The sequence below is a fragment of the Zeus faber genome (genome assembly GCF_960531495.2).
Source record: "Zeus faber genome assembly, chromosome: 12".
Taxonomy (NCBI): domain Eukaryota; kingdom Metazoa; phylum Chordata; class Actinopteri; order Zeiformes; family Zeidae; genus Zeus; species Zeus faber.
The window spans coordinates 10,708,167-10,729,895 of NC_137196.1; the positions used below are offsets into that span (position 1 = coordinate 10,708,167).

Here is a 21,729-nt window from a genome sequence, read left to right on the forward strand (position 1 = left end):
CCTCCTATCTCTCTGCCCGACTTCTATTAAGATGTTCCTCCCGTTCCGTCATATTTGCCCCTGTGTGTCTGGGCGAACCGATGGGTCGCCGCACGTCGGGCCTTGCACGAACCCAGTGGTCCAGTCTTTTGTTTTTCTTCCTGAGCTCCATCTCTCCGAACGCAACTCCTCTGTTTCCCCTGAAGGGAGGGTGAGGGACGGATTATCACACGGATAAGACATCCAAACGCTTATTTGCCCAAGGGAAGAATCCAGATTACGGTATAACTCAGTACCCCCTCCACCCCCACGCTCTGACAGGCCAGTCAGTTGCATTTATCGGTCTCTGAAAGATGAAAGGCGGTATAAGCTGAAGAGATATACAAAATGAAAAAAATAAAATTACATGTACGTGTTCCTCAAAGAGAATAGAAACGTTTCGGTTAGAGACTTGACATGAAACGCTGGTATAAGAGGATACATGGATGGATTCTCCTGCAGCCCATCAATTTATTTCCTCTCACAGGGTTTTTTTTTCTCAACACAGGAATGTCCTGGATGTAATCTTGTGGCGTGGACCCCGTTTAGACAGGTCACACATTTGGGTGTAACACCGGCAACAAGACTGCGGCACAGCAGTGAATTTAGCATTATAACGGAACTAAATTCAGACAGCTGTGGCACCATGTTCAGCTTTGCATGAAATGTGCGCAGAACACCGATTGTGGTTTTTGTCACCTATGACTTGCATTGAACTCCTAGAGGGAGGATGGGGCCGATCGTCCAGTTTGGAGGAGGGCTGAAACCTACCCACGTACTCCATGAGGGGTGAGCGTAAAACACGGTTACATTCCAGAAAAATCTAATTATTCCTTTAAAATGCGTCTGAAGTTATCTTTTCTCTTTCAAAATGCGAATTGCCACCTGGGGACGTCCTTCATTCCACATCCACATCTCCATCAGCGGACGCCTAAAGTCTTCCGCCGCAAAAAAAAAATACCGTAAAAGTGAAACTGAACAGAGTCGACTTCCGTCCATCTTTCTGAGCGCGTTTCCGAACCCTAAAAAGTTAGCGCTGTGGACGACACTTTACATGCTGCCTCAGCTCTGCAGGAAAGGAGTTAAGCAGCTTAAACCAGCCTCCGGGCACAGGATACATCAGCGCATCATAAGGGAAAGTGTTTTTTATGAGAGGGGTTTTTTTTCTGTGGTGTCACCAGACTCACACCGAGAGAGAAAGGACGTTAACGTGTCACCTCTCACAATTTTGAAAGTACCGACATTTGGGGACTTTCAAATGTCGGTACTGTTCAGTTTAGTCCCGTCATGCACTTTCCCAGCTGTTGTGAAGCTGCTGTTGTTGTGCAAAAGGCTGTCTGTAAAATATGACAGGACATACAGTATAAGATATAGAGTATACATACAGTATATGATATGGGGTATACATACAGTATATGATATAGAGTATACATAAAGTATATGCATTGACACAAAAAAATATAAGTGTTTCTCTTTGATTATTCTCATTTAGAAACCCCAAATATTATGATTTCGTATATGTGATTAATATGGATTCTAAGTACTGATGCTGCACTGGTGGAGGTTGACTTTATGGTCTGAAAACAACAGCAAAGTCATGACACTGAGTTTCATGGAATGGAATTCAAATTTTAACTTTCCATAAAATTTATCATCACACCGACATTCTAAAGACAAATAATTAAATGTGTGTCCCTGCAGGAAAAACCACGCAAGGCCGACAAGTACTGTACCAGGACGGCTATGCGGGCGATGTTATTTCACGCTCCATCGTGCTCCTCGGTGACGGAAGGCACATAGTGTCTCCCACTGGGCGCTGGGCAGTGGCTGTGTCCTCTTAGCGCGGCCCCCATTATGTAAGGACAAAAGAGGGACAGGAGCTTCACCCACCCAGCGCCTCTCTTGTGTCTGAATTTGGAACGAAGAAAGTCCACGGGCAATGTTATCTTACTTTAATAGGCGCTGTTTCCTTTTTGTCTGCGTTGTCCTTGAAACAACGATGCGTGGCAGAATAGTACGCTCCACTTAGTGCCTTGGGGAGGGGTGTGGGGATTTTTGGGCCATGTAGACGTACTGTATACTGTGCCCTTTCCAGGCTGAAAAACGCAATGCAGTTTTGAAAGGGTTAGAGTGTACGCCAGCATTTAAAAGAACAAAGTCCCCCCACCATCATCTGAAACTTTCAAGCATCTCTTGAGGGCAGTGTTTTTCAACCCCTGTGCCCGAGAGTTCGCCAGATGTGCTGTGAAAAAACTAATTCAAACTCCCCTTGAAAAAAAATTGTAATATCGGAATTGAGCTTTTTTGTTGCAAGATCAAAATTGCACAGCCGCACTAATTCACCGACAGTAATTCATGCTGCCAGAATACCAGCTCTGTGAAAGTTGTCGCGATGAAACCACTCTTTTTTTTGTTTTTTGAGATTCGGTTCTTGTCGAGTCACCGTGAGAAAAGAGCGGTTTGATTTCTTCGACTCTTGGTTCCTTTGATCCAGTTGGCGTGACTCACGCTGAGCCAGGGAGGAATCCCCGCGAACAGCGAACAAGAGTCAAAAGAGTCGGCCCAGCTCAGAGTGGTGAATGGAATTCTCACAAGAATCATTTCATTCTGTCAAAATGATTTATTTCCGAGTAGTAAATCAGTCACATTCGATTTTAATTGTGCCAAATGCCTCGACTTTTTTTTTTGCCTTTTTGAATCCTCAGTGACCATCTTCAGTTTGTGAGTTGATGATACACTCTTTCGCCAGTGTGACTCCCGACTCCCGATTCATTTAAAGGACGTAATCGCGACATCCCAATCGTTGACAAATCCTGCACGACTACTATGAGTAGGCCGTAATAATAAACACAGTGGTCTATGTTTCTGACGTTTGTAGTGATTAACAGGGTAGTTGTGGGCCGTGGGATTATTTCAAAAAGTCTGTGCGCACCTCTGAGTTCATATGAGCTTGGAAAGAGAAAGGAGAGCAAGGAACTCTGGAGCTTAAGGAATTACAGGACGAGACCATGGATCATGACTAGAACAGAAATGACTTTGGAGATTAGTAGTCCTAAAGACAGTCCGTCTTCAGGACTACCAACCACAAACAAACCACCTGGGCGAGTGTGTGCATTTGGTCAATTAGGTCAATTAGCTCTCAGGAAGAGCTTGAGGACCCACTTTGGCTATGGAAACAAAGAACAAAATGGGAACACCGTTTGAAAACCTTGTACTTATTTGGATCTCATTCTAATCTTACCTATCTAATCGAACTTTAAAATCATTTGTGATGCAGCAAGTGCTTGAATCAAAAAAAGACTTTTGACAACTCCGTTCTTCTACGGCTAATGAAATATCAGTAATTGTATTGTAATCTATTGCATTGTATTGGTTATTAAATATTGACGAATTTAAACATCTGTACCCTAGATGTGGAACCGTGTATCAATATAGAAGTACAGTACTGGAGCCAACCTTTCTTATCCGTGGGAGTAGGAGGAGGAGCTCTCTCAGTTCTAAAAAAAAGCATTGCAACACCAAATATATACGTGCTACTCATTGCACGATAGAAAAGATGATGGAAGGTATTTTTTTTACACCTCAGTTAAGAAGGGATTAACCACGCAAGTCGACAGGCTCGCCAGAGGTGTAGAATGTGATGCTTATGCAGTTTGTGTGTCATTGACATGAAGACTTTGCTGCTAATAATGCGGGAATTCATCTGGTTGGTTGACGTATACGGTGACCAGACGTCCCGGTTTGTCCAGAACTGTTCTGGTTTCGAGCTGTGTGTCCCGAGGCCCGACTTATTAAAATAATGACCATAACATTATACTTGTTTTCAGCGCTTACATATATTACATTATATACTGTATACAGGCAGGAAGAAAAGAGCCTGCAGTGAGAAGTGGGTGTCATCATCAATTGTGTGCTTTCAGGGGTGTGTGTGTGTGTGTGTGTGTGTGTGTGTGTGTGTGTGTGTGTGTGTGTGTGTGTGTGTGTGTGTGTGTGTGTGTGTGTGTGTGTGTGTAACAGGGACACTCTCCCAGATACTCTCTTACCCCCTACTTAAAATTACTTGTTTCTTTAAATCTATAAACAATCCAAAAAAAAAAGGATCAAAAGAAAAGTCACAAGCCCCCCAATCCAAGAGTGTGCCAAAGCACCGGCAGTGGGTTTTCCTTTTGAACCGCTACCGCTGTGCAGCTGTGCAACCCCCGCATTGCTGTTTGATTTCTTCTGCTTTCTACTCTGCTTTTACAAGTACTGTTGATTTTTAAGACTAGGCTAAATTTTGTAAAAGACAAAGTCATAAATAACGTCCTCTGTGCAGACACTGAGCAATCATGTATGGCTTTCTGGAATGCCATTTCATCTTCTATAGCTGAGTGCATTTTTCTTTTTCGGCACAATTGCTCCCTGCACTTCCCAGAGGCTCCCCGGAGTTCCACTGCCAGCATTAGAAAAACATCAGCGGGTGGCAAAAAAAAAAAAGTTAGGCTGCCACACTGCTGGGTATGGAATTACAGACAAAATGATGCAATGCCATCCCTGCAGCTATTAAATGGAAATGAGGATGAAAATCGGCAAAGTTTTTGCTTTAAGAGGCCATCTCATGTTTATCTACCCGGAGGGAAGGTTGAAGGGATTGTGTCAACCTTAATGATTTACTGATGTGTGTTGCGTCACTGTAGCAGGAAGGACATGGTCCAAACAAAGGTCTGACTCATCAACATATCCCACAAGATGAGTCTGTTTACCAGTACTTACTCCCCCTCTCATAAAAAGTCCTCATCGGCCTCCGCGCCCTTGAATTTAATGTAACCAAATCCTCTATCTGCTTATCGCTTTTCACGGTTTCTCTATAGCAGCACACCGTATCACGGGAAGTGATTTGCATGTGATTTGATTTGGAAGTGACGGATTTGCTCCGAAACTCCAGAATGCACTATACACACAAGAAAAACAGTGTTTTTTTGTGTCTAAATGAAGAGTAAATCTGGATTCTCCCTCATTTAACTGACCAATCTGGCGTAACTGAAGAAAGAGCTTGTTGCCTGTTGATCTATCGCTCATTAACTGCACTGTGTTGCATGGGTATCCCTAGGGGTATTTGGAGGCTTTATATAAAATCGAATAAGAATGATCATGAAAATAGTATTTATATTTTCTTTTATAATTTCCGTTAAAATAGGCCTACAGATAATAGATCACTGAAAATTCCACCACTTTGGAGCACAAAATATTTTTCAACAATCAGAGGATATTCTGCTGTAGGCTGTTTTGGAAACCCTAAATACAAATTTGAAATGATCAAAGCACACCACATTGCGCTATGCCATGACATGCCATGCCATGTCCTCGATCTAGGTTAGTTATTTTCCCTTGCAGTTTTGTAAAAAAAAAATATATATATACATATATATTTATTTATTTATTTTTTTTTTTTTATATAAAGACAAATAGGTGGTACTTTTAAAAATAGTTTAAGAAGCATCAATTTGCATTGAAAGGAATCAACAGAAAGCAGAGAAACTGCTGCTGATCCGTTGGACAGTGGCGCTCTCTGGTGCTGGATCCTAAAACTTCACACTAAAGACAATGTCATATTAGAGTGTGATACAACAGTATATATCCTCCAACATGCACTCATCGCACTGATAAGAAGAAAAAAGAATGAGTCGGGGATGTCGCCCATTTTATTGACAAAAAGCGGACTGTGGGGAATGTCAGCCCCGGTGGTGTGTTATTATTTCTAAGAGGTAATTTACTGTCACTACCGCTGTATGACAAGCTGTAAGCCAGCACAGGCATTTCCCATGCACCCCCTCGGGTTTTGACAGCTGTGTTGCACTTTGAAAATGCCATCGCTGCTTGAGTCAACCTCTCCTGACTGACACTCAACACTTTTTTTTTTTTTTCCTTCATCCTCCACCACCTGTGCTTGGCTATCAGGCCATTCAGAGGATGACTTTGCTGCCATCTCTGCAGCAGAAAAAAAAATGCTCCCTGTTGCTGCCTGAAGGATCCCACATGAAGGAGCAGGTGAGTATTAATTAGTCGACATTTCATTATGGGCAAGACAAGTCATCGATTGTTGTGTTTGTTTCCGTATCTGAGTGTTATCGGCTGCTCCCATAAAACTGACTCTTTTTAATTATAGGGCTACTAGAGCAAGTGTCACGCTGGAAATGTCATACAACTTGTAGATTAAAACAGAGCCTCAAAGGTTATTTGTCTATTTAAAGTTTATTCACATGCCGGAACAGTTGACTCTGTGCTTATATTAGTCTATGTAGTGGCTTTTATTTGCTGGTATATATATTTCACTGCTTTATTGAACAGCTTAATTTTCAGTTACAATTTGCATTTTGGAAATCAACAGTTGGTGTTGGTATTTTTAAATGTTAAGATCTAATCCCTATAGGCTTGACTTTGCTCTAATCATACCCAGTGTTATATTTCAACCTCCATTCATCAAATATGTCGAATGGAGGTTTTATGTGTGTATATATATATATATATATATATATATATACTTTTTGTATGGTTTTCGATTATGAAGCCCCACCCTTCCCCTCACTGGTAAGGGATGGAGGAGAGCTACGAGACATTTGAGGAAGAATTAGGACCTTCGAGATCAGAGCCTCCTCCCCAGAAGCCTCTGCGACAGATTCACAGATCAGGTAATAACTGTGTAATGAATATGTAATAACTGCGTAATAACTGTGTGATAAAAAACAAAGGGACAAATCAAAGAAAGTGAGACATAAAGCACACAGTGACGTGTCCTCACACAAAGCCTTTCGCCCGAGCTCCACTCTCTCTATTTCAGGACGTCAGAACACAGGGCTTCTATAAATATTGTAGTGTGGCACCGGCTGCATAAGTCACCACATAGTCACCAAGGCATTGAAATATGAGCCTCGGTCCAAAACTACACAGTGATTATTTACCTCAGTCACACTGCAGGGCTGGTGGTGTAAACTTCGCCCCTTATGCGTTGCCCAAAACAATAACATATATCATATATCACCAAACAATATTTTTGATACTATCAAGCTTTATGATAAAAACTAATAGCGCACCTACAATCAGTGAGTATTCAGTTGAGTCCAGGGCTGTAATAGTAAAGATTGGTGGACTGGTTATTTTTGCATTTCTGAAGCCTGCTTCACATCGAATACGACAGACAACAACAGCAAACCGGAAGTCTCTTCATTGCTATGGATAGTCCGATTCCAAAAAAAGTGCAAAAAATGCAAAAGTTTGGAATTTTCCAGCTTCCGAGCGAAGCTCTGGGATGCGTTCAAATTCAACACATCAACGCATGCGATAAGTTTCGCTCCGCGTTACCATTGGATGTCACCACATTCACTATAAATCTATTTTCATGCAAGTGAATTGTGTCTTTTTTTTCTTTTTGTTCACACTTTGTGTTGAAAAAAAAAACTCTTTATAAGGGGAGTTTTAAACTCTCATGCGAAACTCAGACGCAGTTCATCCGACGGCCACTAGGGCAAGGATCCGACTGACAGATCGGATTACGGACTACAGTAGGTGTGAAGCGAGCTTAACATCAAATGTGTAATCGCATCTGACAGACGGGTAGGATTAAACCGTTTGTCGTTTTAGGTGTGAAATAGGCTTGAAGGAGGCTTCTGATTCGATTGTTGTCGATTAATCCATCTGTCTCTTTCAGAAATGTATCCCACCAGAAGAGTGAAAGAGGTTTGTCCTTTCCAGCTGTTTAAACAGATACCGTAGCAAATATACCAATGTTCCTACCGAAAGCTGTTTTTAAAACCAACACGTCACTCTCTCACAGGAGTCCGCTCCGGTTTTACAGCAACACCCTCCCCAAGTTCCCAAGACTCTACCTAGGGAGCTGAGCTTCTCGAGGCCGAGTAAGTCACTCATCTCCACTGACATTTTTTGACTCCATGACCTTTAAATGCGAACGTGTTTTAATTGCTTGTGAAAGGCAAACAAAAACATTCATACTGAGCAAACTCACTTCGAGCAGACTGTTTTTAAGAGTGCCCTGTGTACTGGGTTGAAAAATGGGTTAAACAGACATAACAAGATAGAGATGGGATGCGCGATATCAAATAACAGACAGGTGGGATAGTTTCTCTTCTACATCTCTCTTTCTCTCCCCCCCTCTCCCTCTCCTTCTCCCCCCCCATCGCTCCCTCTCTCGCTCTCCCTCTCTCTCTCTCTCTCTCTCTCTCTCTCTCTCTCTCCTTCAGTGTCTCTACGTAAGTCCCTGTCCATCCAGAATCTGAGCCAGATCGACACCCCGTGGGAGAACGTCACTCTCAACCGCTGTCTGTTCGTCGCCATCACCATCCTGGTGCTCACCTCTGGATTTCAGAGACTACACGGCAAGTGAACGCACACCAGACGAGTCGGACCTGATAAACAAACAGTGAAACGGTCTCCAAACGTCTCAGATAAAATGTCTTCTGCTCTCATAACAGAAACCTTGCGAGGCCAGCGAATGACCGAGGATGAGGACGCTGGGCTGGTAGTGAGACGCTCTGGTGCATTAAGGCACAGAACGAAACCGCCAGAGGTAAAAATAAATTAAAAAAAATTATATACAAGTATTTGTCTGTCATTTAGAGTGGAAATCCATAATTGATTGATTTGGGGGGTTTTCTTGGTCACTTGAGGTGGAGGGCATTTTCTGTCGATCCATATCGACAGTTTACTGGCCTCAATTACCTACCGTGTCACTTCGTGCTTGCGCCTGTTCAGTCAATTCTTCGAATCTGCAATGGCGGACCCCGCCACTAACTCCGAAAAAAGAATGTAGAGGAACACATGTTTAATGCAAATACAATGAATGGTTATTCTTTGAGAAGTGCCAGATTTTTTAAAAATTACAAATTTTATTTACAAAAGGATCTCATGGATTTCCACTTTAAATATATGAAATACTTGTTTTTCACCTCCAGAGGAAATAATAAAAAATAAACATTATATTAAATATTTTAATCTATTTCTTATATTTGTTAATATTTTCTAAAGTGTATTTTTTATTATTTTCTTGTAGCTGTAGCAGAGATTTTAAAAAATCATGCTGAGTGCATTGGCATATTTAACTAAATGTTTACCACTTTAAACACATTTATTCTATAATAGTGGCGGGGTAACCCAATTGTAACCATCCTCAGTCAGTTCACAGAGCCTGGCTGCACTTAATTAACACCTCCTGCAAGTCGCACATTGTTAGAATCTATTCTCATGTTTGGATCGTCACCCTTCCCCCTCCAACCAAGCCGGAGACATCTCTGTGGGAAGTGGTGTTTTGGTGGATGCCAGATTTGGACGACGATGACGAGGAAGCGGGGGATGACAGAGGGAGAAAAGCGGGGAAGTCAAAGAGAAGCAAAGCGGAGAGAGCTTCACGGGGTCTGAGAAACAGGCCGCCGCCGGATAAACTGACCAAAGGACGGGGAGGCAAACTGCAGGACAGGAGAGCCGAGAAACGCAGAGGTGAAGAGGTCAGAGCCACGAAGAGACGGAGGGAGCCCAGGGGAGAGGTTCAAGAGATGAAGCAGGAGGAGGAGGAAGTGACTACACCCACAAACAATAAAAGCCTGATGGAGAAGAAAGTGAAGAAGTTGACCCACAAAGCATGACATTGCATTTGCATGTTGTTTACCTGCGCTACCAGTGTTTACCTTGTCTGAAGTGATTAGAAAATAATTGTGCAACCAACGCTTTTTTTATGTCTAAGAGAAAACGTGTAATGAAGGTAACTGGGTAAATATAATAAATTTGAAATATTTTGTTAAAGACAAAAAGTTGGGTCTTGCAATGATAAATTGTACTCATGACAGGGCTAAAGACACAATGAAAGGATCATGTTTTCAATGACTTTCCACAAATATTCATGGTTCATGCAAATACCTGAGTTCATCAAGTCTGCCCCGAAGTTATCTTTATTTCCAGTAATCAGGACATAAAATTGTGCAGACAAAGTTTCAGGGTATTTGTTTCCCCCACAATAGACCCTTGATAAAGTACACATCAGCTGCCAACTCACATAATTTACAAAAAAAAATATATATATATATATATATATATATATATATATATATATATATATATATATATATATATACACACAGTGGGGCAAAAAAGTATTTAGTCAGCCACCAATTGTGCAAGTTCTCCCACTTAAAAAGGTGAGAGAGGCCTGTAATTTTCATCATAGGTACACTTCGACTATGAGAGACAGAATGGTTGGAAATAATCCAGGAAATCACATTGTAGGATTTTTAATGAATTAATTGGTAAATTCCTCTGTAAAATAAGTATTTGGTCACCTACAAACAAGCAAGATTTCTGGCTTTCACAGACCTGTAACTTTTTCTTTAAGAGGCTCCTCTGTCCTCCACCTGTTACCTGTATTAATGGCACCTGTTTGAACTCGTTATCAGTATAAAAGACACCTGTCCACAACCTCAAACAGTCACCCGCCAAACTCCACTATGGCCAAGACCAAAGAGCTGTCAAAGGACACCAGAAACAAAATTGTAGACCTGCACCAGGCTGGAAAGACTGAATCTGCAATAGGTAAGCAGCTTGTTGTGAAGAAATCAACTGTGGGAGCAATTATTTGAAAATGGAAGACATACAAGACCACTGATAATCTCCCTCGATCTGGGGCTCCACGCAAGATCTCACCCCGTGGGCTCAAAACAATTACAAGAACGGTGAGCAAACATCCCAGAACCACACGGGGGGACCTAGTGAATGACCTGCAGAGAGCTGGGACCAAAGTAACAAAGGCTACCATCAGTAACACACTACGCCGCCAGGGACTCAAATCCTGCAGTGCCAGACGTGTCCCCCTACTTAAGCCAGTACATGTCCAGGCCCGTCTGAAGTTTGCTAGAGAGCATTTGGATGATCCAGAAGAGGATTGGGAGAATGTCATGTGGTCTGATGAAACCAAAATAGAACTCAACTTGTCGTGTTTGGAGGAGAAAGAAAGCTGAGTTGCATCCAAAGAACACCTTACCTACTGTGAAGCATGGGGGTGGAAACATCACGCTTTGGGGCTGTTTTTCTGCAAAGAGACCAGGACGACTGATCCGTGTAAAGGTAAGAACGAATGGGGCCATGTATCGTGAGATTTTCAGTGAAAACCTCCTTCCATCAGCAAGGGCATTGAAGATGAAACGTGGCTGGGTCTTTCAGCATGACAATGATCCCAAACACACCGCCCGGGCAACGAAGGAGTGGCTTCGTAAGAAGCATTTCAAGTACCTTGAGTGGCCCAGCCAGTCTCCAGATCTCAACCCCATAGAAAAACTTTGGAGGGAGTTGAAAGTCTGTGTTGCCCAGCGACAGCCCCAAAACATCACTGCTCTAGAGGAGATCTGCATGGAGGAATGGGCCAAAATACCAGCAACAGTGTGTGAAAACCTTGTGAAGACTTACAGAAAACATTTGACCTCTGTCATTGCAAACAAAGGGTATATAACAAAGTATTGAGATGAACTTTTGATAATGACCAAATAATTATTTTCCACCATACTTTGCAAATAAATTCTTTAAAATTCAGACAATGTGATTTTCTGGATTTTTTTTTTTTTTTTCCTCATTTTGTCTCATAGTTGAGGTGTACCTATGATGAAAATAACAGGCCTCTCTCATCTTAAGTGGGAGAATTTGCACAATTGGTGGCTGACTAAATACTTTTTTTGCCTCACTGTATATATAACTTTTAGGCTATTGACCTTTTCTATAGGACTATAACTTGAGGCATAGATTTCCATTTCAGGAAAGATGAGCCTAAGAGGCAATACTATTGTTGAGAAAATTCAACACAACAATAGAGACTTGTCTAAAATCACAAATGACCACCTATCCCAGTAGCAAACTAGGATTAAACTTAATGCTGAGCACAGGTAAATTAAGTTGATGTAAATGATGTGTACTGCGGTAAGAGTGGGCTTCCTACCGTCTTTACTTGATCAATAAAGAATAACATTAGTCAATAGTTGTTTTATAGCATTTAATTACAAAATTACCATAGTAAAAAGTTAACTGTCAACATAGTTATACTGTTGCTATCACACAGGCTCTGGGAAGTGTCCTCAAACAAAATTCCTCTGAACAAAATACCTGTAAAATTTAACAAACATTTATCTTGGATGTAACGTAATGAGTTAAAACAAAAAAAAACAAATGGAACATAGACTCTGTAGTTTGGCCAGGCAAGGAATTGTGATAGCAAACAGCAGAGGATCACGATCATAACACAACAGTACATCAGTTATTGGACATGGAGAGTCCGTCTGGAGGTGGTGGCCTCATCGGCATTGGGGGCATGGGCATTTGAGGGGGCATTTGGGGGCCACCTGGAGCGCCAGGAGGGAGAGGGGGAATGGGCATTCCTCCCGGGGGGGGAGGGGGCATGGGCTCGCTGGGGGGTCGGGGGCCGAGGCCGCTCATCAGTGGGGGAGGCCGTTTTAGATTTTGTGGAGGCACTGGTCCGGTAGACTGTTGAATGGCTTTCTCCATTTTGAAGTGGAACTGCAGGAAAAACTGGAGGTGGGGAAAAAAAAAAAGGAAGTTCGATTTATTAACATTAAGTAATTTCTAACATTTAACAAACAAAATATACAATGTGTTTTACTGAAATGTTTGACACATATTGGCACCTGTTTGGTTTCTCTGTTCCAGTGCGTCCAGAAGCGGTTCTCTGCCTTATCGATTTCTCTGCTGGGAACCTGAGGAAATACATTTAACAAACTGTTACTTGTCTATGAAAAGGAAACACGAGATGCTCTCTTCCAAATAACTGTTTTTTTCCTCATGATTCTGGACTGTAGTATTTTTAATTTGAAAGACATTTTTGTGACATTGTTCATTCTGACGTTAGAGACTAAACTGAGATTGGATGAAAATTAAAATGCTGCTGTTATGCACCTTGAAGGCGATGGTCTCGTAGGGCTCTGCAGCCAGAAGAAGGTATTGCCAGCGACGATCTGGAGGCTCAATTCGCTGTTCATATGCAGACATGAAGCGATGCCTGGGCCCGATACCTTCAGCTATCTCCGGGTAATCAATCTGACAAAAGGAGGACGCAACATATGTAAGACCCATCACGCACTCATGAGGGTCCCATCTCAAAGGACAGAATTATTCATTCTCTTGCTTTATTCCTGAAACTCCTTAATCAATACATTACACCAACCTGGAACAGCAGAGACTGCTGCCCAGTCTCCGGGTCCCTCTGTTTGGTTACTGGAGATGAAAAGATCAACAAAAATTTGAAAAATCTATCATGAACTGGACAACAATGTAAAACAGCAGCTTCCAATGGCCATACAGCCACCCCACCTTTGTATCCCGGTCGACCGATCTTCACAAACTTCTTCACCTCAACTTTGACTTTCTCGGGAGCTGGCTGAGCGGGAGCTTCTTTGGCCTCTTTGGCTGCTCTTCTCGCTCTGAAAACAAAACAGTTTGTAGAGACACAGTTTAGAAACATCAGAGGAAAAAATGCCACAGGAGACTCTTTAGGTGTGGACAAGCTGTGAACTTACAAGTTGGTCTGATGTTTCTTTCCTTGCGTGTGGGCTAAATAGCTGCCCTGTAATAAAGAGGGAAAACGGAACACGATGGATTGATGGTTTATAAATATCAAAAGGTAACTATTTATTTTCTATCTGGAGCCACCTTACCTCATTGTTGTGAAGGGTCAGACAAAGTTTGCACTCGTACGAGCCCAAGTGATTCTTCATGAAATAGGGGTCTTTGTTAATGTCAATGGTCTCTAAAGCCAGCTGACGTAACCGCTCCCGCCGATCTCGATTACTTTCAGAGGCAGATGCGACGCCGCCGCTCCCCGTCTTACCCCCCGCTCGATGTTGGAAATCCATCTTTGCGAGATGCTCAAACACACACCAATATGTGCCCGATTAACACTTGGCCAGTTGTACACACTCGAACCAGACTCCTGGCGACAACCTAGGGGATTAAACAAAAGAAAAGTAAAAAGTAAAAAAAAAAAAAAAGTCCCAAGTCAAACCACCATCATCCACAATACAGTACCTTTGCGGAATCAAGATCATCACCACCACCACCACCCCGCCACCTTAATTACGGTATTTATGTCACTGATTTTCACTCTTTTAGCGCATAAACCTTGTGAGAACCTAAGGTGTTGCATGTTTTATGTGGTGTGTGCCTTCAGCACACGCGTAGCCTGTTTAGAAGCTTTTGGGCAGAAAGGCAACTTTGAATTTTAGGAGAGTCTAAATGTTAACCTGACGAAAGAACACAATAGCTTTACATATTCAAAAAGAAGTGTGTGTGTGTCTGTGTGTGTGCGCGGCACGGGGGGCATTCGTGTTTCCGTATTATCAGGTTTGAGTGCAGAGTTAAGCAAGTTGTATCCAACTGCAATTTCGTAGCAGTCAGATCGGACTATTTTCTCTAACGGTGTAGCAAGCGTTGGCTAATAGATGATATAGAAGTTTAATTTCTGCACAAACGCAAAGCAACTTTAAACTTTCCGACGGATGGTCAGCAAATATATACAAGACTTAAACGAGCTTAAAAAGTAAAGTCCAACATAGAACAATAGATGACGGAGACTTTATAGAGTGAGGGACAGCTAATGCTAACGCAGGCTAGCGATGCGACCTCACTCGTAATCCTATGAAAATCGACCAAATTGCACAGTCACACGGACCACTCTGTACTTGCAGATGAAATATAACCCACCAAACGCAAACGATAAGTGGATTAGTTCTGTTTTAAGTGGATTATTATTGTTTTTCTCATGCAATACACTCACCAACTCCTCGACGGTGTGATCACGCCGCTCGCTCGCCGGTACGCGCATGCGCAACCTTTTGGATAACTTTATTGGCAATTCTTCTACTTGCAGCCATTTCATTACTTTACTTTGTGTCAAACGTAAAACAGCGTCCACAACAAGTTGTTCTAAATAATACAAACATGTTGTGTCCTAACGTTCGTTAAGTAGCTGATTTTGTCATCTGTAGTAGTTAGTCATTTAGGAATCGCGTGTTTGTCCTTCAAGACGTGCCGTATCATTGCACATCCTGTTTCCTGGTTCGAGTCCGTCCTGGGGGGTGGATCTCGCCTGTGCCAGTTCGCAGCAGCAATGACCCGCAACGCGCCAGCGAGTTGTCACCGGTTTGGGTAGATCCGTAGCCGCGTGTGTCTGGCGCTCGGGCCTTGTATCGTTCTCTACTACGGCCCGTGTCAGGGGGGAGGACAAGTCGAAGGATTAGCTGCTGCTGCTGCTGCTGCTGCTGCTGCCGCCGCCGCCGCCGCCGCCGTCAGTCCCCTGCCCCCAGCCCCCTGCCCCCAGCCCCCTGCCCCCTGCCCGTCACCTCGTCGACCCGTGCGGTGCGACAGGGACAGCGATGCGTTTTAACGAGAAGGAGCTGATCTCGCTCAGCCGCCAGCCCTCAGAGATGGCAGCCGAGCTGGGGATGCGGGGACCCAAGAAAGGAGACGGTAGTGGATCCTAATCCTAATTGATAGCCTGATTGTAGCCTGCTACTACTACTATACTACTACAACTGTTCTACTACTACTATTGCTACTACTACTACAACTATTACTACTACTACCACTGCTAATTATACTGCTGCTGCTGCTACTGCTACTACTACTACTTCTACTACTGCTACTACTATTGCTACTACTACTACTCCTACTTCTAATACTACTACTACTACTACTGTACTGCAACTGCTGCTGCTATTACTACTACAGTTCTACTACTACTACTGATACTACTACTACTACTACTACTACTACTACTATACTACTACAACTGTTCTACTACTACTATTGCTACTACTACTACAACTATTACTACTACTACCACTGCTAATTATACTGCTGCTGCTACTGCTACTACTGCTACTTCTACTACTGCTACTACTGTTGCTACTATTACTACTACTTCTAATACTACTCCTACTGTACTGCAACTGCTGCTGCTACCACTACTACAGTTCTCCTACTACTATTGCTACTACTTCTATACTACTCCTACTACTGTACTACTACTACTACTGATACTACTACTACTACTACTACTACTACTACTATACTACTACAACTGTTCTACTACTACTATTGCTACTACAACTTTTACTACTACTACCACTGCTAATTATACTGCTGCTGCTACTGCTACTACTGCTACTTCTACTACTGCTACTACTATTGCTACTATTACTACTCCTACTTCTAATACTACTACTACTACTACTGTACTGCAACTGCTGCTGCTACTACTACTACAGTTCTACTACTACTACTGATACTACTACTACTACTATACTACTACAACTGTTCTACTACTGCTATTGCTACTACTACTACAACTATTACTACTACTACCACTGCTAATTATACTGCTGCTGCTACTGCTGCTACTTCTACTACTGCTACTACTATTGCTGCTGCTACTACTACTACTACTTCTAATACTACTACTACTACTACTGTACTGCAACTGCTGCTGCTTCTACTACTACAGTTCTACTACTACTATTGCTACAACTTCTATACTACTCCTACTACTGTACTACTACTACTACTACTACTGATACTACTACTATTACTATACTACTACAACTGTTCTACTACTACTATTGCTACTACTACAACTATTACTACTACTACCACTGCTAATTATACTGCTGCTGCTACTACTGCTACTTCTACTACTGCTACTACTATTGCTACTACTACTACTACTTCTAATACTACTACTACTGTCTGTCATGCTACTTCTGCTTCTCGTTATGAAATAAGAAATGTACGGTTCAGGAACAATACAATGTTTTACAGATGCAGATAACATTGCTTAATACTACAACTACTACTGCTACCACTGCTACTAACAATAACGTGTATGTATTTTACTTTACTTTGATTTATTTTACTTTAATTTGTTCCTCAGTTTCAGAGACTTTCCACTTTTACTCCACTGCATTTCAAAGCAAACATTCATATTAATATAGATGTAAGTTACTTTTGCACCCCCCATACATTATTTTTATTTATTTTTTTCACAAGAATCAGGATACGTATGAGCGCTCATTTTCAGAGAAAAGGCTACAGCAGTAATTTTACGTATGCTCTGTAATATCCGCTCTTATAATTGATTGTCTTACTATCTTACAGTTGTGAAGAGGAGATTGGTGAAACTTGTGGTTAATTTCCTCTTCTACTTCCGCCCCGATGAAGAGGAGGTATGACAAGTAAATGCTGTGTGTGAATAATGGTATAATCTCAACGCACTCACTCTAAGCAGGCCAAGCAGCTGCACTTATACATATTATAGCTTCTGCTTATTATGATGTCGTGTTTATCATTATGTATTCGTCAGCCGATCGGAGCTTTGCTGCTAGAAGAGTGCCGGGTGGAGCGGGAGGCTGGCCAGGCCTTCTCTATCAGTGAGTCACTTTTACTTTGTCTAATTCATTCGTGCAATTGGCCCAACCACTGTTCGATTCATAAACAGTTGTGATCCGATACTCGTATACATATTTTTGCAGCATTTCTGGACGAAGCAGAGAAGAAGTACTTGTTTGAGTGTGACTCCGAGGAACAGTGTGTAGAGTGGATCGACTCCACCATCAAAGCTAGGTATGCAGCAGAGTCTTTCCGGTGACCCATGAAGATATTATTATTATTATTATTATTATTATTAATAATAATAATAACAACATTGAACACTGATTTTTAAAATCCATAAGTAGGGATGCACGAAAGGTAAACTGCTGGTGACATTTTCTTGTTTTTGTTTTTTTTCCCCCTTCTCACTACATTCAGTTATGAGTTTATGAGGAAGAACCTCATCTTCTATCGCACTGAAATCCACAGACTGACTGGCAAGGTGAGCTATAACACAAGATGACATCACACTGTAGGACCACAGTGTGTCAGACTGACTATTATGGGTTTCTGTGTTAGTGACTTCAATAGGAATCAGATCTTGAACACTATGGGTGTTGGTCGTACCAAGCTGCACCCAGTGGACCTCACAGGACTCTGGGAGAAAGGGGGGGAAGTCTTCTTCTGCTTTTATCTCTGCAAAATCAACTTTTTTTATGTTTTAAGCAGCTGTCTATATATTGCAGTGGAGCGTGGAGTCCTATAAATTGAGCGCTGCTCTACTTGATGCAAATCTGGAAAGCCAAAAGCCAGGCACTGACCAGTTGTTGTTTTTGTTGTTGTTTATTCCCATCAAAATGGAGGACAAATGAATAACCGCTGTGACAAAGCTTGCAGATACTCTAGAGGATCCTTCTTTATTGGATTACAAAGATAAAAATACAGTACAAGGGCAGAAATCACTGCGCGGAGCACCACGTTATGCACGACGCTAATTACGGATGGAGGGAGACAGGTCCTGAGCCATACCTGATCTAAGGTCTCCTATGGCCTCCTCTCCTCCTGTGACTGCAGACTGTGCTGCGACTCTGACACTTTCACTTTCGTAGCGTCCGACTAAGTATTGATAACACGCTTAGTATTTTACAAATTCTATTTTTTTCCCGTTTTTCCGTACCGTTTTTCTTTCATTTGATGAAAGTTTGCGTTGATTCGCGAATATTAACGAAATGTTTCTATTTAGGTTTAATTTTGTAAAAAAAAAAGTGTGCATGTGTGTGTGACTTCATGTGTGTTTTGTCGTGTGCATTAATGACAAAGAAATCTCAACAATTGAAAAAAAAAATGTGTTGACTGACGTCACACCTGACCAGTGTAAATATGGTGCAGTTTAATTAATTTATAATTGCATCCAATTGACATGTATTGGTAAGGCTTTGCGTGGGTAATATTAAATTTTTTCAGATAAAATCTAATGAGAACCCATTTTGCATAGGCTTTGAAACTGAATTTAAAGCATGCTGCTGTGATATACTGCCACTATTGGTAGAGACAGAATTGTGCACAATTTAGTTTGAAAGATCCATTTTTGCCCTCTGCATTAGGACCCCTTGGAACAGTACGGCATATCGGATGAAACCCGTTTCCAGGTCGGCAGCGGCCTGCAGCCCATGCCGGCAGATACCTCCTCGATGTAGCCTCCTCCTCCTCTGTGTCTACATCTCTTTCTGTCTCTCTGTCACCATCCAATTCCACCTCTTGTCCTCCCATTCAAATACTGCTTTTGTTTTAAATGAATGGCATCTCCTCCTTACTGCAGCTATTCAGCCCACCACCGCCTTTCATTTCCCAATGTTTTAAGTGTACACCAAACCACAAAGATCCTTTTTTTTTTTTTTTTTACTTCTAAGGTGCCTGAACCTATACAAAGTGAGTGACTGACATGTATGTTCAAAATTCATTATTTATGAAGTTGGATTCAGAAAAAAAGAACACTGGTCATTGTCTAATTTCTGCTTATAGAAAAATTATCCGCTATATTTTTTAGTAACTTTCACAAATTGCCTTCATTAGTTGTTTGATTATTTTACCTGTACTGTAAATATATTTTATACAGTGATTTTCCCCTGGCTGTATACATGCTGTATTCTTGGACAATGTGATGATGTCTTGTGTTAACATGTGGACGCTCGTTCTTACTTCGGACCAGAGTGACTTCAACCAGGCCTGAGTGCACTGGTTATCCAGGACTTATTTTGTCTGATTGAACCTCTGATGTCAACACAGAGTTGGACAATATATGCACAGTGTCTTTAGTCTTTAGACTATAAAATATTTTCCCTCGTTGGAGGACCAGTGGCAATGCACTTTTACTGCCAGAATTAGAATATTGCTGGGTAGTGTCTGTAGAGTTGAGCCACACATTTTGATCCCCTATTATGCAAAAGAGGATTTTTAGACTATTGTTTTTATTTTTTACTCAGTCAACTTTAATGTTACTTTTGCACATATAAAAACAGTTTGGGAATGTGTGATACAGCTGTTGATAGAATTGTTTTCAATTTCCCGGATCTACATTGTAGTGGAGTTATAATCTAATTTAAAAATTGTTAATGGGTAATTGGGCTCCTGATTTTGTTCTTTAAAAGTAGGACAGCCTTGTTTTGTTTTTTTATATAGATTATATTAAGTTTAAATCGCTTTTATTGTGGACTTGTTATTAAGAAAATACCTCTTCACTTATTAGGGGGTAGGACCACTTTTTGTTCTGCAAAACTGAGTTTCAATGTTTGAACTACAAGGGGGAACAGCTATTGAATGTTTCTTCATTATCAAGCCATTTCATGTGAAATATTTTCATTTTCATTCGTTTTTGCCTATTCAGTTTATTGTAATTGTTAGTTTTCAGACATTATAAGAGATTTTATTTCAATAAATATATTTCAACGATAAATCCCTTTTCAAGTTGTGTGTTCAATTAAAACCATTTCATCGAACATGGTGTTATTGGACATCAATGTTTACTCATTCTAAAGATAGCGTTCTCATTATTGAATAAGATATAATTCAGATATTCTAGAACGGAAACATCTGATGTCAGTAGGAATTTCACCCTCTCAAACTGCTGACCGACCATATTTTTTTAGATTTAATTATTATTATTTTTTTTTTTAGATTAGATTCAACTAATTGTCATTGCACAGAGTACAAGTACTGAGGCAACGAAATGCATTTCTCTGCAGCTTACCATCCTCGTAACTGACGTATCTAGGAGCAGTGGGCTGCCATATGGTGGCGCCCGGGGAGGTATTTAATGTGTGTGTGTTATTAATATAATGTAATCATTGACAGACTTATATTCTCACATTGAATCACAGTGTGGGAATGACAGCCACTACCCTGTTCGGCACATACACACTGAAAGTCCCCGCTAATAATAACCTGTCCCACTTCTCACCTTCACCACCTGTCACATCTTACACAACAACACTGTTCTTTTTTTAGCCACAATAGATCACCGGTTGGCTTCCGTCTCAGTTTATTTTTTTTTCCCCCGCTCGCCTTGTTTTGGCCATTTTTTTGTGTGAGTTCACAATTTAAACTTTCCACACGTTCTGTCAGCCTCAACCCATACTCTAGATCAGTGGGGTGGGGGCGGTACGCGCCGGAACGGGGCAAATGAGCGCCCCGGAGCTGCTGAAAAGGTCCATCTGGTGGCGGTAATGCACGTCTGAGATAGTCTGCCAACCGCCACTAAACGCAGAGGAAGAAGAAAAGGGGCGGACGAAGAAGAAGAAGAAGAAGAAAAGGGAAGAAGAAGAAGCAGCAGCAGCAGCAGAAGAAGAAGAAGAAGAAAAGGGAGGAGGAAGAAGAAGAAGCAGCAGCAGCAGCAGCAGCAGCAGCAGAAAAGGGAAGAAGAAGAAGAAGCAGCTGCAGCAGCAGCAGCAGCAGCAGCAGAAGAAGAAGAAAAGGGAGGAGGAGAAAGAAGAAGAAGAACAAGAAGAAGCAGCAGCAGCAGCAGCAGAAAAGGGAAGAAGAATAAGCAGCAGCAGCAGCAGCAGCAGAAGAAGAAGAAAAGGGAGGAGGAGGAAGAAGAAGAAGAACAAGAAGAAGCAGCAGCAGCAGCAGAAAAGGGAAGAAGAAGAAGAAGAAAAGGGAGGAGGAGGAAGAAGAAGAAGAACAAGAAGAAGCAGCAGCAGCAGCAGAAAAGGGAAGAAGAAGAAGCAGCAGCAGCAGCAGAAGAAGAAGAAGAAAAGGGAGGAGGAGGAAGAAGAAGAAGAACAAGAAGAAGCAGCAGCAGCAGCAGAA

The 21,729-nt window shown here is 41.8% G+C and overlaps 3 protein-coding genes across 5 annotated transcripts; 2 read left to right on the forward strand and 1 right to left on the reverse strand.

Moving 5' to 3' along the window:
* Window positions 1-5,888: 5,888 nt before the first annotated feature.
* Window positions 5,889-9,815, forward strand: LOC307238413 (uncharacterized protein). 3 transcript variants are annotated; one of them, XM_080011378.1, is made up of 7 exons: window positions 5,889-6,045; window positions 6,566-6,686; window positions 7,703-7,731; window positions 7,829-7,907; window positions 8,253-8,387; window positions 8,484-8,578; window positions 9,288-9,815. In XM_080011378.1, the coding sequence occupies exons 2-7, from the start codon at window positions 6,593-6,595 to the stop codon at window positions 9,648-9,650; spliced, it is 795 nt and encodes a 264-aa protein (XP_079867504.1). In that variant the 5' UTR covers window positions 5,889-6,045; window positions 6,566-6,592; the 3' UTR covers window positions 9,651-9,815. The 3 variants fall into 3 exon arrangements, with proteins under 3 accessions (XP_079867504.1, XP_079867505.1, XP_079867506.1); XM_080011379.1 differs by having other exon boundaries at window positions 5,911-6,045; window positions 6,591-6,686; XM_080011380.1 differs by having other exon boundaries at window positions 5,916-6,044; window positions 6,585-6,686.
* Window positions 9,816-12,023: 2,208 nt separating this feature from the next.
* Window positions 12,024-14,879, reverse strand: sf3a2 (splicing factor 3a, subunit 2). The gene is made up of 8 exons (XM_080011079.1): window positions 14,831-14,879; window positions 13,713-13,998; window positions 13,575-13,621; window positions 13,369-13,478; window positions 13,223-13,272; window positions 12,955-13,095; window positions 12,687-12,755; window positions 12,024-12,570 (listed from the first exon to the last, which is right to left on the reverse strand). The coding sequence occupies exons 2-8, from the start codon at window positions 13,908-13,910 to the stop codon at window positions 12,295-12,297; spliced, it is 891 nt and encodes a 296-aa protein (XP_079867205.1). The 5' UTR covers window positions 13,911-13,998; window positions 14,831-14,879; the 3' UTR covers window positions 12,024-12,294.
* A 243-nt stretch (window positions 14,880-15,122) lies between these two features.
* Window positions 15,123-20,368, forward strand: plekhj1 (pleckstrin homology domain containing, family J member 1). Its single transcript, XM_080011076.1, has 6 exons — window positions 15,123-15,522; window positions 17,209-17,276; window positions 17,414-17,480; window positions 17,583-17,673; window positions 17,860-17,923; window positions 19,026-20,368. Exons 1-6 carry the CDS (start codon window positions 15,429-15,431, stop codon window positions 19,116-19,118), a joined length of 477 nt encoding a protein of 158 aa, XP_079867202.1. The 5' UTR covers window positions 15,123-15,428; the 3' UTR covers window positions 19,119-20,368.
* Window positions 20,369-21,729: the final 1,361 nt, after the last annotated feature.